The sequence below is a fragment of the Aythya marila genome (genome assembly GCF_965140915.1).
Source record: "Aythya marila genome assembly, chromosome: 2".
Taxonomy (NCBI): Eukaryota; Metazoa; Chordata; class Aves; order Anseriformes; family Anatidae; genus Aythya; species Aythya marila.
In genome coordinates, this window is record NC_139043.1 from 129,830,440 (window position 1) to 129,857,345 (window position 26,906).

The 26,906-nt window shown below is 36.9% G+C and overlaps 1 protein-coding gene across 1 annotated transcript in view; it reads right to left on the bottom strand.

The window, feature by feature from the left end:
• CNGB3 (cyclic nucleotide gated channel subunit beta 3) overlaps nucleotides 1-26,906 on the bottom strand; it is a gene marked incomplete at its 5' end in the record, with an annotated part of 32,173 nt that continues 5,267 nt past the window's right edge. The window contains 11 exons of the mRNA XM_082755394.1: nucleotides 1-239; nucleotides 2,222-2,368; nucleotides 6,731-6,849; nucleotides 9,049-9,132; nucleotides 10,171-10,268; nucleotides 10,688-10,847; nucleotides 12,652-12,793; nucleotides 20,152-20,274; nucleotides 22,851-22,915; nucleotides 24,747-24,833; nucleotides 26,643-26,693. Of these exons, the coding sequence (XP_082611520.1) occupies nucleotides 35-239; nucleotides 2,222-2,368; nucleotides 6,731-6,849; nucleotides 9,049-9,132; nucleotides 10,171-10,268; nucleotides 10,688-10,847; nucleotides 12,652-12,793; nucleotides 20,152-20,274; nucleotides 22,851-22,915; nucleotides 24,747-24,833; nucleotides 26,643-26,693 (1,281 nt within the window). The 3' untranslated portion in view covers nucleotides 1-34. The remainder of the gene's footprint in view (nucleotides 240-2,221; nucleotides 2,369-6,730; nucleotides 6,850-9,048; nucleotides 9,133-10,170; nucleotides 10,269-10,687; nucleotides 10,848-12,651; nucleotides 12,794-20,151; nucleotides 20,275-22,850; nucleotides 22,916-24,746; nucleotides 24,834-26,642; nucleotides 26,694-26,906) is intronic.

A 26,906-nucleotide genomic window follows, 5' to 3' on the forward strand; every position in this document is an offset into this window, starting at 1 on the left:
ATTTCACATTTCTCTCTTCAGCACCTAAAAGAATCTATTCTGTTTTCTGTGGTGTTACCTGAATGTCTCGTTCTCTCTTCAGCTGCAGCAGCTTGGCAAGACCTGCTTTTCCTTTACCTCCAAGCATCGCTTTAAACAATTTTGGAGTTTCCTGTTTCTGCCCAAACAGACCAGCCAAGCCCCGTGGCTGTTGCACTGGTGGTCCAGGAGCAGGTTTCCCCTTCTCCTTCAGCAGCACCCTGGAGACAGGAAAGAATGAGAACACACAGCACTGCAGTGAAACCTAGAAAAGTTCCTGCAAAACCAAAATGCCACATTCATGGATGAAAACCTGACACCTTTTCTAGCCTCTTTTTTTTTTTTTTTTTTAATCCCAGATGCAGTGGCAAGAGCAAAACTGATAAGGGTAAGGGTTTTACTGGCTTTGGCATCACTTAGTAAACTGCAGGCTGCTATTCTAATTTGGAGTTCTTTTTCTATTTGCTGTAGTCTAAACTAGTGCAGGCTCAAATTAAGGTGTCACAAAGCAGATGAGAGCTTAGTAAGGTGAGAAATAGTTGAGGGGGGTGGAAGTCTCCTACCTGACCTTCTAGATGCAAATCAAGAGCATTTATTTCTCTATTTGGAGTTTAGCTGATGCTTGTGTAAGTAATAGTTAACCAGCCTTTCAGTGTGGCACATCTCTCACAGATTAGGTTAGGGTGGGCAAGAAAGCAGGAGAAAGTAGTGTAGGACAGAGAATCAGAAATAAGTTTTGATGCTTGTACCATTATTTAGAAAGATGATGGAAGTCAGAAAGGTGATTGCTGGTGACCATCAGTCAGTGGATTTGTTCTGCCTTTCTACCTTCTAGTGTTGGTTTTGACAACTGGCCTCTCTGAAGATTCCAGATGTGAAAACAGGTGAGCAAGATCTGTGTGTCTGCATTGTTTGGTGCCATGGGCATCACATCGTACTATTCAGGGGTCCATCACTGAGTCTGGAAGCCAAGTATGTATGCTGCTGGTCTTCAGTAAATCTGGATTCCAGAGCTGTCGAGAGACTTTTGCTTTTTTCAACATTCATTACTGTCACAGGCTGTCCCCAGTGACTGGCTGGCACATCCTGCTTGACTTAGATAGAATTTAAACTGTTCAATGTTTTTGGCTAGTAAACTTTTTATACTGTCCAATATAAATGTTCAGATTCAGGTTTCCTTTTATTCTTGTTCTACCTTATGAGCTGGGAGTGCCATGGACAAGAGTTCAACAGACCATTTGGGGAAATTTCCTGCAGATTTGACACTTATGCTTTTCAGATGGCCCATTCTGCATTAGGTCCCGTGTTCCTCAGGGATGTAATGATTCGCAAGGTGCTGTCATTTGATAACCAGAGTTGCTGAAACAAGCTGAATGCAATCATTTGCTAGCACTTTCATGAGCAAAATGTCATGCCTATGCTAGCATTCTCTGGTGGAATTTTAAGTCTGGGATCGTTCTTCCAAACTTTGATGCCAATGCAAGGCAACAGCTAAGAACAATACGAGTGCTGAAGTCTACTGGTAAAGACAAACTGATTTATGCACTTCAACCTGATACAAGGTACTCACTTCTATAGTCTTATGACAAAATATGACCACATTTTGCCCTGTCAAAGCTAGGATAAACTGATCCTAGCAAGCTACAGCCAAAGCAAGATGAGAAGCAGTTTCTGTTCAAAATCCCATTTCAGAATCCATTTGCACAAAATGCACACCTTTCAAATCTGTGTGATTATCTTTCATCTTTTCAGGCCTTACGTTAAATCCATTTCTAACTGCTCTTTGAGACTTTGGAAAGGCATATGACTGTGGGTGCATTGAAGCATATCTCTTTAGAATTAATTGCAGATCTTCAGTTGTACCCTTGAAAACCTACGGCTTAACTGGCATCTGTCTTGCAATCTGTTTGCCTTGGCTACCTAAGGAGTCCTGATGTTCATCTGTTATCTCCTATTTTGTTACCTTAAGTACAAGGGAGAATTCAGCTGTGTTCAAGACTTTATTCTATTTACCATGTTCCCATAACTCTTGGATTACCTGCCAAGACTATGACTTCTGTTAAGTATTACCAGACAAATCTGACCCCTAAGTACAAACATGCATATATTTGTTGTTCTTCCAAGAAATGCAAATGCATCTAGAGCCACAACTGTCTGTTCTGCAGCTAAACAATGTGATTTAGAAACTGTTATTAGGACATACTTTGCTTTCTTCATCAGAAGTTTTTCTGAGTCAGGATAGTGTACCAGGATTTCGTTGAGTGTTTTCTTGTCTAGAATGAAAAGGTTGGCAAAGCCATGAGCCACTACGTTGGCAGTCCTTCGATTTCCTCCGCCTGCAGCTAATAGGCTGCAATGAAAATAAATATTGTCAGTTACTTCATTACTTGCCCTAGTCAGGAATATCTTTGCTGGTGGCTCTCCACTGCAAAGCTCACTTATGTACCCAACTGTTCTGGCTGATGCTGCAAGAAGGCAAGTTGTCACTTCTGGTTGGTATTGTGCTGGTCCTAAGGACTGAGAAAAGTCTTGCTGGGTAGACACCCAGGAGACACTACTGCAAGGACTGAATTTGTTTTAGTCTGTGTGCGAACTTGGCATTTCCTCATTTTTATTGCTGGAAGTGATTTAACACCATAAGGAGAGCAGAACAAGTCCATTACTACTCAAAGCATTATTTACAATAAATGACTCTAAGAATTATAATTTTCCTGAGTGAATAACTTCTGTTGGTCTCTGTTTTGTCCCACATATCACATCTCACATTTGGATGTTGGCAAGTTTGGATGTTGGATGTTGAAAAGGATTAGGAAGGTCTTTCAGGCTGACAGTTACAGATGTGTCTGCCTGAAAAAGGCGGCTATTTTGTTTTGAAAGTAAGGTGTTACAAAATTAAAATAATTCATTTCTCAGATTAAAAGAATTCATTTCTCAGCTGTGGTGATAAGCAAGGGAAGCTGCATTTTGCTCTCAATACTAAAATTGCTTTATCAATATTTGAGGAGATTCACCCTAGAAATTTGTCCCTTAAATGTTTCCCTGTGAGTTACTATTTATGAAGAATAATAATATCTAAATTTAAAGGTCATTATTAAAGGCTAATTGGGACCCTATCAAGGGTGAACTAATACTTTATCCTCGATATTAATTGGGATATATTAATAGTTTCTAAGTATAGAGGATATGTATGTAGCATTTATAAATACTAGATTATGCAGAGGTCTTGTGATTCTTTATTTGTAACTGTGTGTACAAGGCTATTTTTACATACATATTCACAGTTTTTCTTTGATCCAAGATAACAATCAATATATGAAGTCAAGCTGAAAATGCAGTATATTGTCTTTTTAAACAATTCTGTACTATTTTGTAGGAAAAAAAGTATTTGCACAATAAGAAAAGCAGCTGAAGAAAATTGCAAACAGCTTTTGAGTTCTGATGAATTGCATCTCAACAAGTCATTGAACAATCATTTTCAGGCTTTCCTAACAACAACCTCATTTTATTGAGGCAGACTAGGACTAAAGAGATCGGCTTTTTCATTATGGTGATGATGCGAGGTGAATTTTACAGGGGAGGCTCAAACAGAATCATCTTTGACTAAAGGCAGCATTATGGGCTTCATGACTCAACCTTTTGTGGCTAGTGTGCTAAGAGTTATTTGATAGGGTAAATCTTTAAAGATAACTGGCATTTGCCTTACAATGGCTCTTGATGCTATAATATCTATAATAATAAAGAAAATTGCATTTTTACCTTGCATTTTTTACTGCAGTTAGCCTGAAATGCTTTTATACTTGTATGAGATAACTTCTGAATTCTTATGATAGCAAATTTAATTTAGAGTTATGAAGTTGTCAAAGTGATGACTCAGCTTATCTACTCCTCTTTTATAGCTGATCTCAATAGCAAGCTGCCATTCATTGAAATGAGCAAATTGATCCAGGGAATGGTGTGCATATCACCATTGCAGGGTGATGGCTCCTCAGCCTGCATATGGAAAGAACTGGTAAGTTAGGAAAGGGTCTGGATCTGGCTTCTGAGAAAAATGTCAAACACCAAATGGCAGAGCTCACTGAAAAGCAGCAGCTGCTGCTGGGCCAAAGCAGAAAATTTAAACTTTCACAAAGCTAAATATTCTTTTTAGCTTTGACTTTTATTTTAAAAATTTAAGTTACAAAAACCACTGAAACGCTAAAGATGAGACCAAACATTTAGAGCTCTTCCTGTCAAAAATGCTTTAGTTTTTCCAGAATTACCATTTTCTGATAGGAAATTGTTCTAGTGAAATAACATTAAATGAATGAATGAGGACATCTGGCTTAAAGTGTAAACTTGTCTGGGCTAATGAAGTGTTGTGTTATAGTTTCCCTGTCTTGAATTTCTCTCTCTCAATTGCCTGTACAGACAGGCTCTCATTAAGTCAGCAAGGCAAAAAAAAAATGTTTGCCTCTGTTTCTGAGATTATTTTGTTTCCCCAAACTGATATTATCTATACAGGAAAGTAGTAATGAGGGTAAGATGTTAATTGGAAGGTAGCTCCTATTACTTAATCTGTTTCTGTAACAATTTTGGAGGATGGAATTGGCAAAGGACTGGCTTGAACATTAGTCTTGCATTCGATTGACCTCCTAGTATAATTCAGGATTTTTTTTTTTTTTTTTTTGAAATGAATGAACATTCTTTGTTTTCTTCAACTCCTTTGACCAAGGAGGCTTTATAAGCACGCTTTATATGCATTTTGAACAGTAAGGTTAAATTGCAAGTATCTTATGAAGCTGACACAATTCTCTAAACAAATCTTGATCCAAACATCAGAAGGAAAGCCGTGACGGTCCAATACCATGTGCTAAACAAGTATTCCCCTCAGCATTCATAGTGTGGTTGTGCTAAATGAAGCAATACCTCATCTATTAAATACTTTTTTTTTCTTCCGTTTTCTTTGGCTATACAATACTCAGAAGACCTTGACAAAACTTACAAAGAGGGGTGCTCTACAAACTCATTATTTTCTAACACATCACCGCAAGGAAACGGATAAATCTCTGGTGATATACTTAGTGCTTCATGTCTTTGCTTTCCAATTTTGGAGATGTCTGCCAGTTCCTATATATTTTCTCCTTGAGTTTATCCACTGCCTGTCATTTATATGCAAAGTAGCTGTGTCTGTACCGGTGTGCTGTCTCCACCAACGCAGTAGGTCAATAATGAATAAAACAAGACCAGGAGTGTAGGGTTAGCGCATTGCTGAGGGTTTTGCTGGCAATTACATGAAAAGTAAAATATATCAGGAAATGCATCTTTAAAGGCAGCTGTGTAGTTCTCATATGGAAATGAGTACTCACTTTTATTAGATCAAAACGTTGAAAATCCTTTCCTTGTTTTCAAACCAATGACTAACATTTTTCAGTTTAAAAAAAAAAAAAAGTCCTTGCTCCAAATGCAAAACTAATAAATAATTGAAAAACTAGGTGAGAGTTACATATCTGGGCTGCTGCAGCTTTTTTCCTTTATCTTTTCAGTATCTAGCCCTTCCTGAAAATCAGTGTGTTCTCGGTCTTTCCAGCAGTTTGTTTTGAGGCTTTGTTTTGGTATTGTATTGCCACACAGAGAAATACCTTTAAAATAACCTTCATGTGAAGAGCTGATACAATCTCACTTTCCCACTCAATGAGAAACGCCTGTATCTGTGGGATATATCAGGTGTTTTTCAGGTGCAGGTCTCAGCCAGTCCTCTACACCCATCACTGAATAAATGGGAATGTTTCCACTGCCACAAAGGGAGACGCAGTAGAAGATAAATGTAAACCTAGCATAGAGCTAATTGCCACTTCTCAAAAGACAGATTGAAGCTACCAGCAAGAGGATTAACAATAACAGGAAGGCAGCTGGAAGAAATCAAGAATCCAGTTTATCACATGCAGGAGCACATGCATTTTATTACTTTTCTTCAAGCCAACCTCAGCAGGGGATGCAATGCCTAAAATCTAGCACTTGGTTGGTTAATTGGTGAACAAGACACATAAGAGTTAATGGATTGCAACTCTCCACATAGCAGCTATGTGGAGAATATAAAAAACATTTGTAGCCATCTGAGAAAAATTTTCTTTTATGGCGAAACTTAGACCCCAAAACCTGATCTGTCAGCCTTTTTCTCTTATGCATGCTCTTAAACAAATATGTTTTAAAATGCAGATGATGACTTTTGGCAACTTAATCCCTACTTTAGCGCCTCAAGAACCACTCTGGTTTGCGATTTCAGATTTTTTATCTCCTTTGTTGGAAATTATCATTTTTACTATCTGCTCTGTAAGTACACTTAGTCGCACTATACAGACAATAAAATACATTTAGTCCTGCCCTATTGCAGACCTTGCAACAGGAAGATGCATTAAATCTTTTAAATGCTGAAGGAGAAGTCCATCTGTAAATCCCTATGAACATTTCCCAAAACACTGATTATACATTATTTGTTGTTTAGAAGGCTCAGATCTTGCCAGATTAGTCTCCAAGTTTTCATTTACTTAGTTTTTCCTTCACTTACCTATATCTCTATGCTCACTGTCTTCTTGGCTGATCTTACCCAACTTTCCAGCCTCCCAATGCTTACAAGAGAAGTTAAATTAATTATTTAACCAGTTAATTATTTATTATAAAACATTGATTATTTGACCAGTTCTAAGGGAAGTGTTAAAAATAGTGATGGACCTACCTGATCTCCCCAAATACAGCTCCTGCTCTTAGTGTAACCAGGACTTTTGTACCATCAGGACCTCCAAGGACTTGAACTTCACCTTGTTTGATGATGTACATCTCTCTGCCAATCTCTCCCTGGACACAGAAACATATAACAATCTAATTTTTTAACATAGAATAATCTGAAAAACTTCCATTTAAATAAATTTCATTGTTCTTATACACTGTTTTGCCATTATTATAGAGAAACTAATTTTTGTCCCACTTTTTCTAGCACTGAACACACGTGCAAGGACTGACTTTGGCAGATCTAATTGTGATGTGAGTTAATATTTGAGTAGAATTAAGACTATCCAGGCCAGCTTGAAAAATGAAGACTAGATAATAAACAAGATTATATCAGTCATTTCCATCAACTATCCAGGTAGAAACTAAAGTAATTCAGCAGAACATTCAATAGCAGAAGTGTGAAAACCCCTGTGCTCCATGGTTTAAAAAGTTTCAGTTTTCACTCCATTAATTCTAATCTTCACTTATCTAATTTACAAAGAAAATAAGAATAAAAAATCACTCAAAACTTTGTCTACTTTTATGTAATCGCTGGATAGCTTGAGATTATTAGTTCACTTATTTATCCTCCACAAGATCTCATGAGATTAAAAGGCATGATATCAGTATATAGGATGAAAAGCAGGCAAACTGGAATAATAGAAGGGACTTCACAAACATGATAATAACTGTCCTCACAACATCTCAGTAATGGGAAAATAAATATTTTTCCATTTGTGCTGTTGGACTAACTGAAGAAAAACAACCATTTCATTTTAAAAGCAAAAATGCAGCAGCAACAAAGCTAGGATTCAAAATTTAGGGTTTGTACTTCCTTTCCCTTAATCTGGTTTTCAAAACCTGCATGCTGGAGCCTCTTTGGTAAGGTATGATGAGGCACACCCAGGTAGGAGGTACTCCCAGTTCTCAGGTTCCAACAGGGTTTTATTCCTTGCTAAAAAATACAGTGTTAGTGGGACTACCATGGTTGTTGGCCACATTGTAGATTTATATAAATGAGTGTCCTCTGTGCTCTAAATCTGGCTGGAATAAAATGATACTCCCATTTTTTGTAACCCATCCTTGTTTAGAACTGTTTTTATCTGACTGCAGGATCAAGACCTAGAACCTGTTACTGTCATTACTGTCATACCTGCTGTGGTAGAGTCCCAGCCACATTCCAAGATCCTCTAATGCTGTGCATTGTGCAAGCAAATAACTCTCCCACCCTGCCTAGCAATCAGTAATTCTGGGATTGGTCTTTCAAGGGACACACCTGATCCTTCAGTGCATTCACAAATGTTTAACTTCCTGCATTGTGGAACTGGTGGAACTAACTCAGCATTCAGAAAGAGGTTCACAGCATAGAATCATGGAATCACCGAATGGTTTGGGTTGGAAGGGACCTGAAAGATCATCTAATTCAACTCCCCTGCACGGGCAGGGACACCTCCCACACCTTCCACCTTCCTCAGCTCCTTGAGGGAGCAGGACCTTTGTGACCAGAACTAGACCAGAGCGGCTAAAGCTAAGTTAAGGAGTTCTGATGGTCTGTGCTGTGAAGTGTGGGTTATTTAAAAGAACACTAACAGCACTGCTACTTTACCCCCATGCTTTAATTACATCCAGTAGAGCCTATGAGTATGGTAACAAACCTTTGAAAATAGACTTGTGCTGCTGTTAAGACCAAGTTTGAGCTAAAACGCAAAGAGAAGACACTTCATAGCTAAGGGACAGTGTGTCAGCATTGAGCTTAAGTCTGGAGATGGTTCCAGGCTCAGAGTGAAGGCAAAGCAAGATCAGATCCTGCTGTAAGGAGCAATATGGGTTATTTAAATTCCTGAGTAATTCTACTTCAGTATTTCTGAATACACAAATGAAACATATGCAAAGCATCATGGATTGAGATCTGTAGGGTAAGTTTGTATGTATATGTGTATAAAAAATTAAGCTTGCTCCATTTTAAATATTCAAACTTCATGATGTGTACCTAGATAAGCCATATTTACATTAAATACTTTCCCATACTATTATAATTTTGTTGGCTAATATAAGTAATAAAACCCATATTGTCTTGTTCTGTGTTGAAACATGAGAGCAAATTTGTTGTTATTACATAGAATACCTTAATTATTTTTACGCTATCTAATTCACTCAGGATTAATTTTATTTAAAGAATACTATTGACCTATGTCTGAACTCTTTTTCTTTTTTCTTTTTTCTTTTTTCTTTTTTTTTCTAAAATATGTATTATATTTATTGTTTGAAAGAGACAGAAATGCTCACCTTTTTGCAGACAAAGTCACCAGGTAAATACACAATGGATTTCAACCTTAGCAGCATGTCATATATCATCTGAGTATCACAGCCCTGTTAAAATTAAGTAGAATTGTTCTGTATTGATTTAGTAACACAAGTGATTATTAGTGCTTACACTGGGCAGCAAGTTAATACAAGAGTGATCCAGGGGTTCATAAGTGGAATGAAAAATGAAAACATAGTAAGGGACAGCTTTTAAAAGAGAGAAATTATTGAAGGAAATGTCATTTCAGATACTTATAATATTCTCTTTGGGTTGAGCAATTTTTTAATATTTTTTTTTTTAATGGAGTGAGCTTCTGTACATCTACAACATTCAGTGCTTTTTTCCTGTGTTTTATATGTCTTTTAGGTGATTTTTATACTGACCCAGGGGAAAAAAAGCAGGTCAAATTCTTTTTATGAATCTATGAATTCCAAGTCTTCAGCAAATGTTGCAGAAACATTGGAACTATGTAATGTTTAAACACAGACACCCTGATTTCTTGCAACTGTCCTAAAAAATGGTTAAGCTCAATGTATTTCACGACTACTTCTAAAAATGCAATGTCTCCCCATTTTTGATGTAAAATGTCCAATCTTAAATACCACATTTAAATAATCTCTCTTGAAACCTACCATGATAATGATAAGAAAGCTCCTTTGAACAAAAAGCTACTAAAAATAACATTCACTACATCAAAGCTGTGTTCCCAGAACAAATAGTAACCGTGATCTCTCAGGCAGTGCTAGGCCGTAGACAGCAAGGTGATCTGTACTAAAAATTACATTCTTCTAAATTTGGCTCTAGAGATTAGTTATACTCTAGAATCTGACAGTCTGACCATCAGCTTTAATATGTCGGTATAACAGGACTGTTTCTTAATCTCATTCACTTTTTTTTTTTTTTTTTAATCTCTGATTTAACACAAAAAAGGCAGGTACTTGTCTTTGTCCTGACTTGTCCCCACTGACTTAGATATTTCTTAGACTTATTTTGCCTTGAATATTAACAAATACGTTCTTAAGTGTGGCAAGATGCACAAAAAAAAGGTTTCTGTCTCACAAATACCACACATCATTGCTGCATTCTTCTGTAAAGGTACTTGCTTTGAATAAGTCAACTTTATTGACAATTGCAAAGTTCACATCAATTGCAATGGCTAATTGCATTTTGGTTGGCATCTGCTCCAGTAATTCTGATTCATCTGTAACAGAAATTAAAAAAAAAAAAAAAAAAGAAAACCTGATTAGTTGGAAACTATAAAGGAATAATGAAAGAAAGTCTATAAAAATGAGCATTGCATAGAAAAACAACTTAGTGGAGTAATTCTAGCATTTATTAGTTCAAATGAGGAAGATGCTAATATGCTAACCAGAAGAAATTGTCTTTTAAGTTGCATATCTTGTCTAAAGATATAACCAGAACTTTACATAAATTAATAGAAATTGTGAAGCGTTGTATTGCTTTGGGGTTTTTTGCTTTTCTAACGGAAATGGAATACTCTCCTCTTGCTCTCTCCTATGAAATTCAGAAAAGAAGAAATGTGCATTTCACCTTATAGCTATATCTGTACAGAACATTCTCTTTTTGAGCTTCTGTGTAACTGGAATTGGAAAGCCTTACCCAGCATTCCCTGAGAGTCCCATGTGTATTCATACCAGGTTCGAACACGATTTTGAACCACTTTTGGAATGGAGTAAGTGTTCATATAGGAGACAGTGTTGTCCATACAGGATCGGTAGTAGTTCTGTCCTGCTGTAGCTGCTCCGATTACATCTCTCATCTGCAAACATCAGTTGATATTACTACACATTTCAGCAAAAATAGTCATGATTTGAGTATCTTGTCAATGACATTAATAAAAAAAAAAAAAGGATAAAACTTTTGTTTACAAAATTGCTGATTAATTATGCATTCGACTCCATGTTTTGAATAGTTCCTTCATCTGCTTTTTCAGAAACATTAAAGATAAAACTTAACTGTGTAAGAAACAGTCTATATTTTTTATTTTTAAAGGAATCATTTGTGTTTTTCAGCTTGCTCTTCTGTCTTTTATTTCTGTAGTTGCATGAAAAATACAGATAATGCTTTTGTAAACATCTATAATAAAGCTACTGTGCATTTGCTGTGCTATGCAAGTCAGAAATGAAGCAAACCAGGCTAAATTTCTGTAATAACATCAGCTGGCACCAATAGAGCTAAGATCCTGACACTGTTTAAATTGAAGCTAGATCAGTCCTAAAAATCCACTTTGGGCTGAAAGTTGACCTTGAAGACTTTAGTGCAGGAACATCATTTAAAATTTCAACACAAATGTAATTTGTTTTTAGTAGAACAGCTTCACACTGCAGTGGCCAAGGATTAGTATGCTACTGAGGTAAATTCTATTTCTTATTACAGAAAGGCAATTGATTGGAGGAATAACAATTTTTAGGCAGCTATGCTAAATTGGGAATAACTCAGTAAGTTTAAAATATTTTTGTAAACAGGAATTATAACAATATGTAATGAAGCTGCTCGTGTATTAATAAGTTTTGATTCCACAATTGACTACTCTAGTTCCAAAAGATAATCTCAGATCTATTTGGGGAAGAGAGCTTTTATATGAATAATCAGTTTTTGGTAATTTTTGGTTTTATTTTTGGTAATACTTGTTTGTGGATGAATTTGAAATTTGATAGGAAAGAATGTTCTATGATAATTGGGTATCTCACACTTCTAAATTGTGAGAGGCGTATATATTTTTTTAACTTTGGCTGAACTTTTTTTCACATTCTGAACTCATAAAGAAAAAATCACCAATATCTTTATTTTTTTCATATTAATTCTCCCAGTAACAGACATGTACAAATCAAAAGCCCTGGAATCACTTCTAAAGGAATCCAATGCAAGACACAGCCTGACATAAGAATCATTCTATTTTTCTGTAGGCAAGGTATTTTAAAACCTGTGGACCTAAAGCCCAAATTTAATAGTTAACAAGCTACAAGCTGGAAATAGTCCATGCTGGGTTCCATTTGTTTGGAAGTATAACTGATTTGCTTTGCTGTAGGCTTTTTTTTTTTTTTTTTTCCCTCTTGCCATATGAAAATCAAGAGAAATAGAAAATAGTCAATTTTCAAATCAACAAATATTTTGTAACTTATGGAAGATATCTCAATTCTGGTTTGACAGAAAGCTTGCGATTTGTATTCTCAGTAATATTAAGTATGATTTATTTGATAATTTGTACATATTAATATAATTATACTTGCAATTGTAACTTTCATATCAGATTTAACAGTAGAGTGTGAATGTTAAGGAACTGCCTCCTTGGCTGTGATGAAGAAAAAGGGAATTGTACATAGATTTAAGAATAATCTGTGTCATGCACAGACTTGGCTTTAAATCAACTTGTGTGTGAAAGGCTTACAAAACCAGGAACTGATTAAATGCATGCAGCAGTCAGAAGAGTGGATGACAGTGAAAAAGAGGGACATCCATGTTATAGGTAAACTTTTTCCTGGAACTAAACAGAATAAAATTGAATATATCATTGCTACATTACAGTACATTGAATATACGTAGTTACTGATTTCTTGATGTACCTGACCAATTAAGCTGGAGAAGACAAAGACACCCAAGAAAAAATTCAGCAGTTGAAAAACTATCTCAAACAGGGTTTGTGGTTCTGGAAGGCCACCGATGGTGATTAATGTACGAACTGCCCAGTAGTAACACCTCAGGTACCTGTGGATACAGACAGAATTTTTGCTATTGACTGGAGCTACTTATGTCATTGACTACACTTTTTATCACCTTAACAAACACTTTCTTGCCTTCACTACTTTCCCCCATGCCTGGGAAGAGCTGTCCATGTGAACACCCTTCAGGCTTTTCTCAGAACTCTCCTGGTCTGGAGGGCGAATATAGCAGTTAGCAATAGTCAGTCACTAAGACTATTGCAACATATGGCTTACATTGCCTCCTTCCCTGTATCCATTTGCTGTCTCTCTCTTCCCATGTTTAAGTGTGAGCTCTTTGGCCAAAGGCTTTTTTTTCTATTTGTACAGTCCTTTTTGTACAGCCCTGTGCATGACTGAATCCATTCCATTCAATCACTGTATTTCCACTAGTTGATAACACGAGTTTATAAAAACAACAAGGGACCTGTACAGAATTCTTTTTTATTTTGTGAGGATAGCCATACTAACTCTATACTTATGTATGTAAAGTGCCTTGGCATCTCTAATATTCTTTTTAAAATTTCATTCGAAAACCATTAGTAATGCAGCGTACCCCATTAAGTGCAGCTGCAATTAATTAGTTCTAATCATTGCCATGAATGTGCTATTGTTTCTTTCTTTTCTGAGCTAACAAATAAATGGTCCAGGAATATTTCTAAAGGACACCTAATCATTAGAATTTGACTTTATAAGTCTCTATACAATCAGATTTCAGCTTCTCTAATAATTAGAAGTAAGTTTTCCTTAATTGTACAGTGAGATTTCATATCAACAATGACCATAGCTTCTAAAGCAATGAGGATTCATTCTATTTTTTGAATTTTATTGAGTTTGAAATAAAATAAAATTTAAAAAAGCAACAAAACCCCCAGCAACAAAACCGGAAGAAATGCTTTTGGAGATGTTTCTTTGAAATAGACAGTCTAGCATATATCTTCTCATGCCTGCACTGAATTTGAGGCCAACCTGATTGGCCTGCAAACTTCAGGAGTACATTTTAGTTTGGTGGCCCCCACTTTAAATTAAATCTTTTTTTTTTTTTTTTTTTTAATTATTAAGATATGAACTCCACTCCTATTAATAAATGGTTTGTGTAACAATACTATGAGAAGGTCAGTTTTGTTCAAATATAAGAAAGTGAACTGACAATATCAACCACTTCCAGTGAAGAATGTTCCATTTTAAATAACTTGACAGTGTTTCCAAATCTTTTCACCTAAAATGTCAGGATTTCCCATGCAATCAATTTTTGGTTTTCACTACAAAGTCACATTTCTCTTGCTTTCAAATTAATGAAACGCAGTAGCGATGATCACTTTTACCCTGGTTTTCTGGTTTTAAACAGCCAGAACTGCCAGTTTTCATTCAGAGTCCTTAAATCAAAAATTAATTGCATATGTGTCATCCTGTCATTTTTCCTTGTTAGGGATGCAAAATGAACAGTTGGATTACACCAATACAATATTTTCACTCAGGTTCAAAAAAAACCCACCATCACCTATTCACACTTGCAGCAAAGTATGCATAAGTGGCAGCTTTCACTCAAGAGTTCTGTAGCTCAAAGAAAAAGCAAGAACAAGCCTCACATACCTGTTGGAGGAATTGCAGATTTAAACATAAAGTGATGTCTCTAGCTTGTCTAAGAAGATTTGTCATACGAAGCATATTGATATTGTATTCATTTGTTATGTGTGAATGCTGTAGAGCTTGAAACATGTAGAATTCATGACTATGAAAATGTAAAGAAATTAGCAGTACTTCTGTGCTTAATTACTGTAGCAAATGAAACAAATTAACAAACTCCCTCACTCCCAATGACCTCAGTTGCCAAGACTGTTAAATCCACCATGATATAATCTCCATTCTGGGAGAGAATCTGTGAAGCATGAAAGCAATTCCTGAAAGGACTTTAGGGATCCTTAACATGTTTCTTTGAAGAATACATACACTCCTGAGGTGTTTTTTTGTTTGTTTGTTTGTTTTCAGAACTGCCCATCCCTTTCTGAAGATGTAGTTAATACAGTGGTTTTTTTTTTTTTTTTTTTTTTTTTTTTTTTTTTTAATTTTACTTCAGAGGAAATTTTCTACAGATAAAGTCACAATGATATTCACTGTCTCTTAGGCACAGATTTTATATTTTCTCTTTTTACTTTACTTTATTAGTTTTGTTTTAATCTGACATAAACGTTACAGTGTTGAAATATAAGGGAATGTTTTTCCTAAGAAATGAGATTGTAAATTTTGTTTATGGAAAGCCAGAAAAAAACAGACTACAGTTTCAATGGCATTAGCAGCTCTGCTTCCTACTAGCTAGAGTGTCTGGAAAACATCAGTGCTTACCATATGGCTTACTAGCCTGCTATAAAATTACTGTTGGAGCAAACAACATGAGACAAGAAAGAGATTTTCACTCTGCAGAGCATAGACTGTAAGTGTATCCTTCAGGCAATCAGACTATTAGATTTTTCCCTGAAATAAGTCCTATGTATGAAAACATTCAGAAACAAACAAACAAACAAACAAACAAAAACATATAAGACACCTTGTAATGTTATGACAATAAAAATATATTTTTATAAAAGTCCACTTCAGAATATGCTGAAGTTCCTACATGGTTTTGGTTAATACAATTAAATCAAATCTTTGTGCATATGGCTGTCAGATTTTAAGGCGGTATTCACACAGCCCAGTGAAGCTGTATTTCAGGGCTGTCACATTTTTAATCTCTGATTACAACCAGCACAGGTTTGAAGTGGAATAAAGAAGAGGCTTTTATAAACAGGCATTCTAATGATGTCCTCCTTGGTACCTTTCCTTCTTGAATGACTTATTCATCAAATGACTGTGGGTGTGATGTGCTCAGAGAGTAAGGTGTAAATGACAATGATTTATATCAAAAATAAGGCTACAAGTAGCAAGTCTCAAAGCATTAGGTCTGACATATGTATGGGTTGGGCTGCTGCGTTCACATGGCAAGGTTTTGGTAGTGGGGGTCTGCAGGGGTGGGCTCTGTGAGCAGAGGTCAGCAGCTGCCCCATGTCAGATCAGAGCCAGCTCCAGCCAGCTCCTGGACCTGCTGCTGGCCAGAGCTGAGCCACTAAGCAATGTTGTTTGCACCTATGTGAGAGCAGATTTAAGAAGGGGGGGGAAAAAATGTGCTGCACAACAGCAGCTGGGAGAGCACGAAATAAGAACCAGCCCTGCAGACCCCAAGAAGTGCAGAAGGAGGGCAGAAGGTGCTCCAGGCACGGAGCAGAAGTTCCCCTGTGGCCTGTGGAGAGGCCCCTGGTGGAGCAGGCTGTCCCCCTGCAGCCCACATGGAGCAGATCCCACATGGCTGCAGCCCATGGAGGACCCCTGGTGGAGCAGGTGGATGTGGCCTGGAGGAGGCTGCAGCCCATGGAGAGCCCCCACAGGAGCAGGCCCTGGGCCGGAGCTGCAGCCCGTGGAGAGGAGCCCACGCAGGAGCACGGGGTCTGTGGGGAGCTGCTGCCTGTGGTACAGACCCCGTGCTGGAGCAGTTTGCTCTGGGGGGATGGACCCCATGGTACGGAGCCATGTGGGAGCAGTTCTTGAAGAGCTGCTGCCTGTGGGAAAACCATGCAGGATCAGTTCAGGAAGGCTGGCGTCCATGGGAGGGACCCTACATCGAGCAGGGGGAGAGAGTAAGGAAGAGGAACAGGAGGTAATAAATAACATTATGCTGTCTGTTTTTCCCATGATGATAACTGGTGAGTGATCTCCCTGTCCTTATCTCATCCCTCCCTTGTGCCCTTTCCATTGTATTTTCTCCCCATTTCCCTTTGAGAAGGAGGAGCATGAGAGTGGCTGTGGAGTTCAGCTGCCCATCATGGTGAGACCACCACAACTGTGTATTCAGTTTGTTTGGAGGCACAAAACTGCCTCTGTAGCAAGCTCTGTGGGTGTGACACATCAGACCTATTTGGAAGTACAGCATATAGGTGATATGCACATATGCAACATCTTTAAAGATATGCCATTCTTACTGCATATTGGTCGTTGTAAACCAATGAAATTGAATTGTTCTAGACACATACAGTGATCATTTTCTGGGATTTCCAAATATCCACTACGTCTGTACCCAGAGCAGGAAGGCAGCAAGCCATAGAGAAAATTCATTAGGATACAAATGGATGTTTTGATTAGTAAATATGCTAGAGAATTTTTCAGCCTACCTGTAGACGGCTTGCAAACAGCAGGAAAGATATACCATGAGATAAGTGGAACAATTTTTTTGCCCAACTTTATTGTTGAACTGGGGGGCTGCATGAGAATTTTAGCTCCTTAGGCTTACTTTCCCTTATAGGCAGTGAGGTGGATACTTCCAGGGGACGATTCAAAACCATGACACTAGGTTCCTGCCTTTAATCACTTTCTAGAGGATTTGTCCATTTTCTCAAGGAATTAAACCAACCTCTTACTTACGTAGTTAAACTAGACTGAAAATAAACACATATGGTTCAAATTGTTCACTTAGCTAGAATTAAGAGACCTTCTCAATATCCTGCTGCTCTGGTCACATAAGCTCTGCGCTATGGTTTTGCATCTGTGATGCTACCCTCCTGCATTAGGAGGGACTGAAGTCTATCTACATAATTATGGGAAGTTCATCAAGAGCAGTTTTAATGCTGGGAACACCTTGGGTGGATAATTCGGGTGTGTTGCAGTGTGGGTAAACCTGACTGCCCTTTGTAGCTCGGGTTGAAGGCTTTCATTGTAGGCTGCCATGCAAAATATCTCTCTCTCTTTTTTTTTTTTTTTATTTGGACTGGAGCTAACATTTTGGAGTCTGGACACAGACTGGAAAAGAATACATCTAGCAGAAGTTTGGAAGAATTGCTGCTTTGATAATTTTACTTGTGGTTTTAATGCTGTGCTACAGCTGTTATAAATTGGACCTCACTAGTTTGTATTCTTGCTCAGGAATACGTATAATCAAACCGATGAGGGAAACTCTCGTCTGTGTGTTCTTTTTAGCCTGGGAAAGGGAAAAACATGATCCTAAAGTGTTGACATTTTTAAGAACTTGGTTTGGACATCACTAGCAATATTTTATGGACACAGCAGGGATTCTACATAAAACCTTAATGCCACTAAATCAATGCCAGTTCACTTGCTTTGAGTCAGTGTAATCGGAGACTGCTACAGTTTTGTTTCATATGTCAAAATGCTGTCTGACTTTTTTTAATTAGTTAAGAAGCCATGTTTGTTTTATCTTCTTTCTGAACACATTCCCATTCTAGATGAGAACAATGGAATATTTTACTTCAAATATCTGCCCCTCTGACTGCTGTGTGAAAGGAAATTATTGCTCTACCATAATATATGCTTCAGTTCTGGTCACTTATTCTGATATATTTTTCTCAGATTGGAAAACAGGAACAACCAAGAACAAAGAAAAATATATACCTTGAAGTGTATTTTCTGACATGTTTAATTTCAAACTGCATCTCCAATAATAACTGTTGTTCATACTATGACTCTGTCAAAAATTTCCAAATATTTGACAAATAGGTATGTCTTGCCTTAGTCTTTGATTTGATGACTATCCTATACAAAAGCCATTTACTGTTAGAAGGATAACAGGTTATACTTTATGAGATGCAGCTCAACTTGGGATACATCTTGAGTTTCCATGTACCTGGGATCTTATATAGTATAAATTAGGTAGAAGCAAAAGAATAATTGCATACTAATGTCAGATGAGGTAGATTAACGGATTAAAGAAGCATACATGAATATATTCTTATGCGTGTTTTATTTCAACATCTCAGTGTAATGACTTAAGTTATCAGTTTATTATTACTATTAATAATAAATTCTGCCATAAATCCCATTTGATACTAGTGTGACATCGTTTTCAAAATGTTTTTGCTTCTTCACAGAAAAGGTACCACAAAACATTAAAAAACATGACCATTGCCTCTGGGCACAACTGTATTGTCTGTGGTCAAGCCAGAAAATAATTTCTACCAATTTTTTGCATAAATGCAAAGTAAAATAATTTTGAATTTTGCCTGTGAAAAACAGGAAGGCTTTTCAATATATATATATATTTTTTTCCTGCTCTTTATTCTCAGAGCCTTCAGGTGCTTAGTCTTAGTTAACTTGTTTTTTAATTACAAGACAAGTATTCCCAAGAATAACATTAACTGAAATTGCTATAAAAGAAATTCATTATGCATTTTTCTTGACAGATTTCTAGAATACTTGATCCTGTGAATAAATACCTGTGTACAATTTTCTTACATAAGTGGTCCCACTGAGCTCCATGAGCCTGCTTGCATGTCTGGGTATAATATTCCAGCTGCGTATTTTAGTGGTGTGTGAAAACTTCAGCCATGTTATTTTATTTTATTTTTTTGAGAGAGAACCTTAGCTATTAAAAATCAATGCTACTTTATACGAAGTGTGTTTTACTCTAAAGGTTATTTTCTTACCCTTCAAAACAGTGTTTTCACATCAAACTTCTGAAGTCTGACAAAATTACAAAAAAGAAGAGCACATCTCCAAACTATTAAAAGAGAAGCGTGAAAAGTTGTTTAAAGGGTGTTTTATGTTAGCAGCAGTATATTATACGCAGTTTTGCAAATAACACAATTAATGAACAAATTATGCTTCTGGGCTTTAACTATTTTGTGGTCTTTGAAAAAATGTAAATTCTTTCATACATCTGATCATACTAGATATGTTTTTATATAACTACACCCAGAATACTGCTTTTCTGTTGCTTCCTCTCCCTCATCTTAATGATGGCATCTAGACTTTTTCTGTCATAAGGAGTTTGTGAGAAGTGTGCCAATATCCACTCCTTCCTATTGGGGACACCCCTTGGCACCTGGTTAAGCAAGTCCTTTTCCAAAGATCAGAGAAAGTCAGTAGATTTTTTTTAGACCAATCACAACGGTGCTAAGTGGGAATAAAATGTTGCATTTTAATGACAGTGCTGTGTGGCAGAAAAAGATTGGTGCCTCTGATTCCTTTGAGGTATTGTTCTGTCATCCTTCTAACAGTTCCCATGTGCATAAGTAATCAGTGAGTTTAATTTATGATCTTTGTTGCTTTCTAAATGTTTAATTAAGTTAGTGCTTAGTACTGACTCATACGCCTATAAAAGCTAAAAGTACTAAAACAATTATTCACTGCACCTGCCTCCCCAAATATGTGCTAGTAATGAAAGCTGCTAATCAACAGTCATGGTTCTAAAAATTAGCTATCCAAGCTAACAGCTATGCACTTGTAAAGTAAGGGCATAACCTGCAAACAAAGTCATGGGAAAGGGAGAGGGATGAAGGGAGGAGCAAAATCAATGAAAACTAATTGTGAGAGAAAAGGACTTACATGTTTCCTTGGCCATCATACACCCATCTAGTGCTGCCAAGTCCTTCATAGTCTGAAGCCCAATAATACAAGCATGCATTAATGTGCAAGATAAACAGCAAGTATCCAGTTGTTCGAATGACCCTATAAAAGTCAACAGATTCCAAATTGCAGATGACTAAATTCCTGTTAAAAATGTATAGTTTTCCCTCCTTTTAATATGGCACCCTTTGCTTTTTGTGTCAATAATGTATATACTAAGCATACACTAAATAGCTCCCACCTGTATTGACTCTGTGAAAAAAACCAGCTGGCCAAAAAAGCTTGTCTCTGATGTTTGTCCAAGGTCAAATAAATATCTTTCCTTGAGTATTTGACACAGGAGTATTTTTTAAATCATGATGTCCTGAGAACTTCATAATCCACCTCTTTTACTGGCTATGAATATATACAGAAATGCGAAGCTATATTAATGAGGCTAGAGGGTACAAAATTATGTGTTTGTCAAATGCCGTTCAAGATAGGCTCTGAACCAGTGAACTAAAGCCAAGGAACGTCTGAGGTCAGAAATGAAATGCTTTGCAAGAGCTTTGCTAGGAAGCCTACAGTAGATCTGCTAAATAGTGTGATTTAGTGGCTACAGCAGGAGTTATATCATTCCTAATCCTGGTTCTTATGCTTATGGCCAGTTCTTCAAAGAACACTCGTGATGAACTACTTACGAACTGAGCGGCTTCCTGTTTAATACAGTAATGATCTCATTGTATATTCTCTGTTCAGTGCATGGGGATCAAAAGGAAGATCTCCTGGATTTAGCTCTCTGTTCAAACATTCATGTATCCAAAGGATAAATAAGGAGGAAAGTATAGGACTTGCCTAAACACAGAGAGGCTGTTCCATAATGGCTACATCTGCTACAGCCAGAATGCAATGCATTTCACAGTGCATAGTAACTGAGAGGGTGATTATATTTTGATGGTGGTTATAATTTAATGAGGTCTAATTAACTTGGATCTATAAATTAAGCTAATGGGAGATAATGTTTCTGTGGTTGCTTCTGTATTAAGTTCTCCTTTGCTTGTTCTTCAGGTGCCGTTGCATGACCTCTTTGCAACTCCATGCCACTGAGCCATCCCCCTACTTGCACTGTTTAGGATTCTGGCAACCGAATATGACTTCTCCGTTGAAATGTTGGTGCACTTCCAGGACAGCTCTGTTTAGAGTTGTGAGATGTTGAGAACAGCAGATAGCTGATGTGAGACAGTACTATTGCAAAACTGACCATGCTGGGACTTGGGTACTTGTTTGAATCCATGCAGGTGGACTCTTGAGACCAGAGTAAAGGTTCTGGAAGCACTTGCTACAATATATGTTGGCATAAATATATAGGCATGCACCTAGATATAGGCATGCGCCTTTTTATGGCATCTGCCATAATGGTGCAGTAACTTTTTCTAGCTCTATTCCTACAAACGCAAACTGGTGAATTTGAGAAATGAATCCATCCAGGCCCACTGTGAAACTGAAAAGCAGTTTCTTCACCTTGTGGAAATTTAGAGAAGCCTGATTTTGTACCAACAAGACTTAGACTTTGTACCAACAAAGAAAGAAAACTCCTCAGTAAGTGAAAGGAGAGGATAACATATAAATAAGCTTTTAGAAGGACAGCATCTCATAAATACTTTAGTAGAACTTTGAGACTTCTAAGGTTTTTTATTTCACAGGTATCTGAAAACATGAAACATCATGTTTCAACCTCCTTTTTGAATTTCTAAATCACATAAAATATCTCATTTGCAATGTACGAATACAAAGACTCCCATTTAAGTGCAATACTCTCTGAAATAAGTTGGTAATCGTATTTTAATAAGATGGTATTTATGATGCAGCTGTATACAGGAAAAAGATTTTGCCCCCGGACTGGGACAGGGAAAGAAATCTGTTGGTGTAAGAACTGAACAGGATAAATTAAGGCTGTTGACAATGTTTGTCAGTAAATGGCAATAATGGTAATAGAGTAGATAGGCTGATCAGGTCCTAGCTGCAGCAGTGACTGCTGAGTGACCTATGAAATTTGCCATACCCATGTCCACGGGCTGCCTGAGTTGGAACCAAAATTCTTTTGGTGAATACAGAAGGTGAGAACACAGTGCAGTAGATATCAATTATAATCACTATTTGAGAGCCGTACTGAGTTCATTCTCATTCCAAGTTTAGTCAATGTGGTGGAGGATCAAGTTTCTGTATATGCCAGGTTCATGGTGAGAGCATGTTTGAAGAAAAATGTTGATATAGGCTCAAGCTCGTAACTTTTATAAAGTACAAATAAACAGCTACTGAGGATTTGGCACTGCTTAGAACCTAAAGAAGCTGTTCTTTAGCTCTTTCACTGAAGAAACTTCTTTCTGATTGTTCTGATCAGTTAAATTTTGACAGAAGCCTCAGTGTGGTGAATATTTTGCATGAAAGTAGCCTTTGCACACAAGCAGACCAGCTGAACTGAACAGGACTTCGTAGATGAATAAAGCTTTACATTTATTATTTTAATGATTACAATAAAGACAAAGATATTAAAAAAGATCTTAATTTGAACAGTTAAAATCTACCATACTGTGCCGACAAATATATACTGTCCAGTGCTTCACTGACAACTTATGACATTGAATGAAAGGCATTCTGTGCCAAGCTGTGCATTCTACAAGGATTTAATAAGGACATACCTATAGATGTATGCTTTGTCCAGAATAGCTTCCAAACGATCATTAAACTCAAAGAATGTGTTATGCTGAATGGAAAATAAGTGAAGTCATCCAATCATTATCTTTCACCACACATTTTTCTAGTAATACTGTTATTAGTTCACAAACACATTTTGAAAATAATGGATTTTTCAGCAGTCTGAGTTTCCTTAAACATTTATCTAAAGGTGAACTGCAAAGATAAAAATTGAGTAAAACATTGTTTTGGGTGTTGAGCGTCCATTAATCTGATTACAGAGATGACCTTGCTGTTTAGGTCACACTGATGTAGATAATTGATTTCTACTTTTTCTTTTTCTGAAATTCCAGTAACTATTCAGTAAGTGCTCATATGTATCAACAACCACATATACGATTACATAGTAATGATTGCTGCTGTATCAAATTCCTCCTGTTAATAATTTCTAGTTCACCTTTAGCCCTAAACCAAATCATGGTTTGTTCAGCCCAGAGCAGAGCAGGCTGAGGGGAGGCCTCATGGCGGCCTGCAGCTCCCTCACGAGGGGAGCGGAGGGGCAGGCGCTGAGCTCTGCTCTCTGGGGACAGCGACAGGACCCGAGGGAACAGCATGGAGCTGGGACAGGGGAGGGTCAGGCTGGGGGTTAGGGAAAGGTTCTGTACCCAGAGGGTGGTCGGGCACTGGGACAGGCTCCCCAGGGAAGTGGTCAGGGCACTGAACCTGCCAGAGTTCAAGAAGCATTTGGACACTCTAAGACACATGATCTGATTTTTGGGTGATTCTCTGTGGACCCAGGAGTTGGACTTGATGATCTTTTTGGCCCCTTCCAACTTGAGATATTCTATGATTCTATGATAATATTCCCACATACATTTTTGTTGTTGTTCAGTACACATCTGTTTGACTAATACCAGGTACAGTTTAACTTTTTATTCTTTCATACTGTTTTGGTTCTGATTTATGGAAGTATGAAGTTTGTTGAAGACTGAAATGAAGAGCACCCTCATTTAATTCTTAGAGTTCTTGTTGCTTCTTCCAACTTTAAATGAAAGCCATTTCTTTGTCAACATGCTGCTCCATATTAAGTGCAGTTTCATAAATGGTTTGTAAGTTGAAAAGACATTCACGTTGTTATACGTGACTATCATTAATTGTTTTGGTTGTGCAGACACAGTATTTTGATGGTGATTCACACAGAGGTAGTTTTACAAAAGAAGAGAGAGAAGAATAATATGGCTCTGAGGTAGCATTTAACCATTAAACTGGTCAAAGGAATACTACAGAGCCTACCATATAGCACAGAGAGTTCAGAGAGAGACTGTGCTCATGTGTAGAGAACATATTGAGGCCTGTTAGGTATTGTGAAATAAAGGCAGAGGGATATTGTCTAACCACATATCAGCCCCTCCACTGCGTGTCTTTGGACTCAACAAAAGTGGGTTCATGCTTGTTAAATGTGCTGTGTACAGCTTATGTTGTCATTAAAATTTCCACCTTTGCTTAATAAGCACCTGACATTACCAACAGCAGGAGAAAATACATTGTCATTAATTAGTGATCTTAAATGAATATTTCTGATGTTTGAAAACTAAACAGTTTATTTAAGATTAATCTAATTTAAATAATGGAAACAAACCTTTCTTAATCCCAAAACAGCTTTTTTATTATAAGAAAGCTACAAGAAAAATAAGAGAATAATGGCTTCAGTTGGCTAGATAATATTTATTTATTTATTTATTTATTGCTGTTTATATACTGATGTAGCTTAGATTCAGAAGATTCCATAAGATACTTTTCATTTTCTAAGCTCCATATTCCTAAGTGTTATAAACATATTTTCACTGGGATTTAGAAGCATTTATGTGTGGTTAGCCATCTATTACTAACACAGATCTTACCTTTAGCATTCTATTTGCTCTAAATGCTGGGTTAAATCCAAAGAAGATATATAAAACTTCAAATGGCAATACTGATATCACATCAAGCTGTTGAAGAGCAGAGAGAGAGATTTCAAAATAATCATAATGCATTTACTTGCTGTCAAAAACCTACTTAGATTGAATCATGATTGAGTATAAAATTTGAACAGTCAGCATGCAATGCCCATAACTTCCAAAGTACTAGCAGGCAAGATTATCTCTGAAAACACCAACAGCTTTGCTTTGCCCTACTTTTAAGTCCCTTGTGTCTGATATTTTCTTCTGTTTCATAGGGATTATTAACAGTATCTCAGATATTTGACTATTAATACATTCTGTTATTTCAATTACGATTCTGACAAGATTTAAATGGTAGGCATGTGGCTGGTAAATGGGGGTGCAAAAAGCACTTCATAGGCACTTCTACAGCTTTTAAGGTCAGGCTGCCTAAAGCAATCTGGGGGATCACAGTGAATTAGACTCCTTGATTGCAACTGGCAAAATTCATGTGTTTCATACAAAAGATTCATCATAGAATCATAGGAACTTAAAAATATATATGTATAGATGTTGGTTATTGTTATATTTGGATGCTTCTACTTCCCATATCAACAATTGTATGATAACTTATCTGCTTACTCTATTCTTTCCACTAACAGTGTGCAAAGAAGGAATGCTGTGGGAAACTTGGCTTTGCCTAAAGATTTGTGTCTTGAGTTGCTTTCCTCTGTTACTGATAACATTTGGGAATACGAGAGAAATATGGAACTGTGGGCTTCATCTCACTGTAATCAGAAATGTCTCTGCCCTGAGAGATGCAACTCACATTGGCAGCAACACTGCCCTTTAATTCCATGCAAGGAAGATACAGTTAATACCAGAACTCTGTGAAAAAAAAAGGAAACCAAGCCAAAAGCTTGATTGAGGACAAACAGCCTTCTATGGCTTCTCTCCCTCTCTCAGACACATGTCTAAGAGGAGGCAAAGATTAGTCAGAAGTGCTTTAATACCAGTAACTGTTAATTGGTACTTAATCATTTGACTAATTCCCAGTTTATGTCTACATCTTGCATGTAGTGAGAACACTCAGCTTCCATTGGTTTCCGTAGAAATCAAGAGCACTAAACATATTTCAAGAGTGAACCTAAAATAAAACTGTACATATCCATTTAATTCATTTGAGTTTAGTTTGACTCCCTTCTGCTAATTTTGCTGTAAAGTGTTTATTTGGGCTTTATATCCTGAAAGCACTTTTGGATAGCTTACCTTCAGGCATATAGATAGTGCAATCTACCAATCACTGAGACAAATTTTAGCTCTGAAACAAGACAGGTGCAAAAGTATATACAGAAGAGAGAGCAAAAAATGTATTTTCAGAGATGCAGGCTCAGTGTCACAGAACTGCATGTGTATCAGGAATTCAACAGACTACCTTCCCTCTGCTGGTAAATCCAATATTTTGGGAAAAAAAAAAAAAAAAAAAAAAACAAAGAACAAAAAACACAATTATTCTAAAAAAATTCTAAACTTTTTCTTTTGATTTTAGAAAGCACTATGGGCATCAAAAACGTTGCTTCAAGTTTTTATTTGCTTATGTGAGCAATGGCATATTCACTAACATTAGGTACTTCACAGAGTTCACTGAATAGAGTTATCATCTGGTTAAAACTTTTAATTGTGTCTAATGAACCCCTGGCAAACTATGCTGTTGTCTTTCAGTTTGTATGGGGATGACCTTGCACAAATTCATCCAAAATCAGAATTTTATTAATTTTTTTTTTCAATTATTATTATTTAGTATTATTTAGAATTGCATTTATAATTATTATGTTTTAGAAGCTACAGTATGACACTAGTAACACAGGACCTACTTACCCGAAACTTCATAGAGCTGTGGTAGAATTTCTTCATTTCCACTTTGTCTGACTACAGTGAGGATGAAAGGAGAAAAAGGGATAGTCAAGAACAGCATGCAAAGAATGAGCCCTGCTATTCTACAGTAGTAATACTCTTCTGATAATAAGGATGATACCATTTATATTAACAGTGGTTTAAAAGTATGAATGGTGAAGTATCTGGAGGAAGAAGTAGTATTTTTATTAGACCAATTTACCTTAGACCATATTTTATTAGACCTGC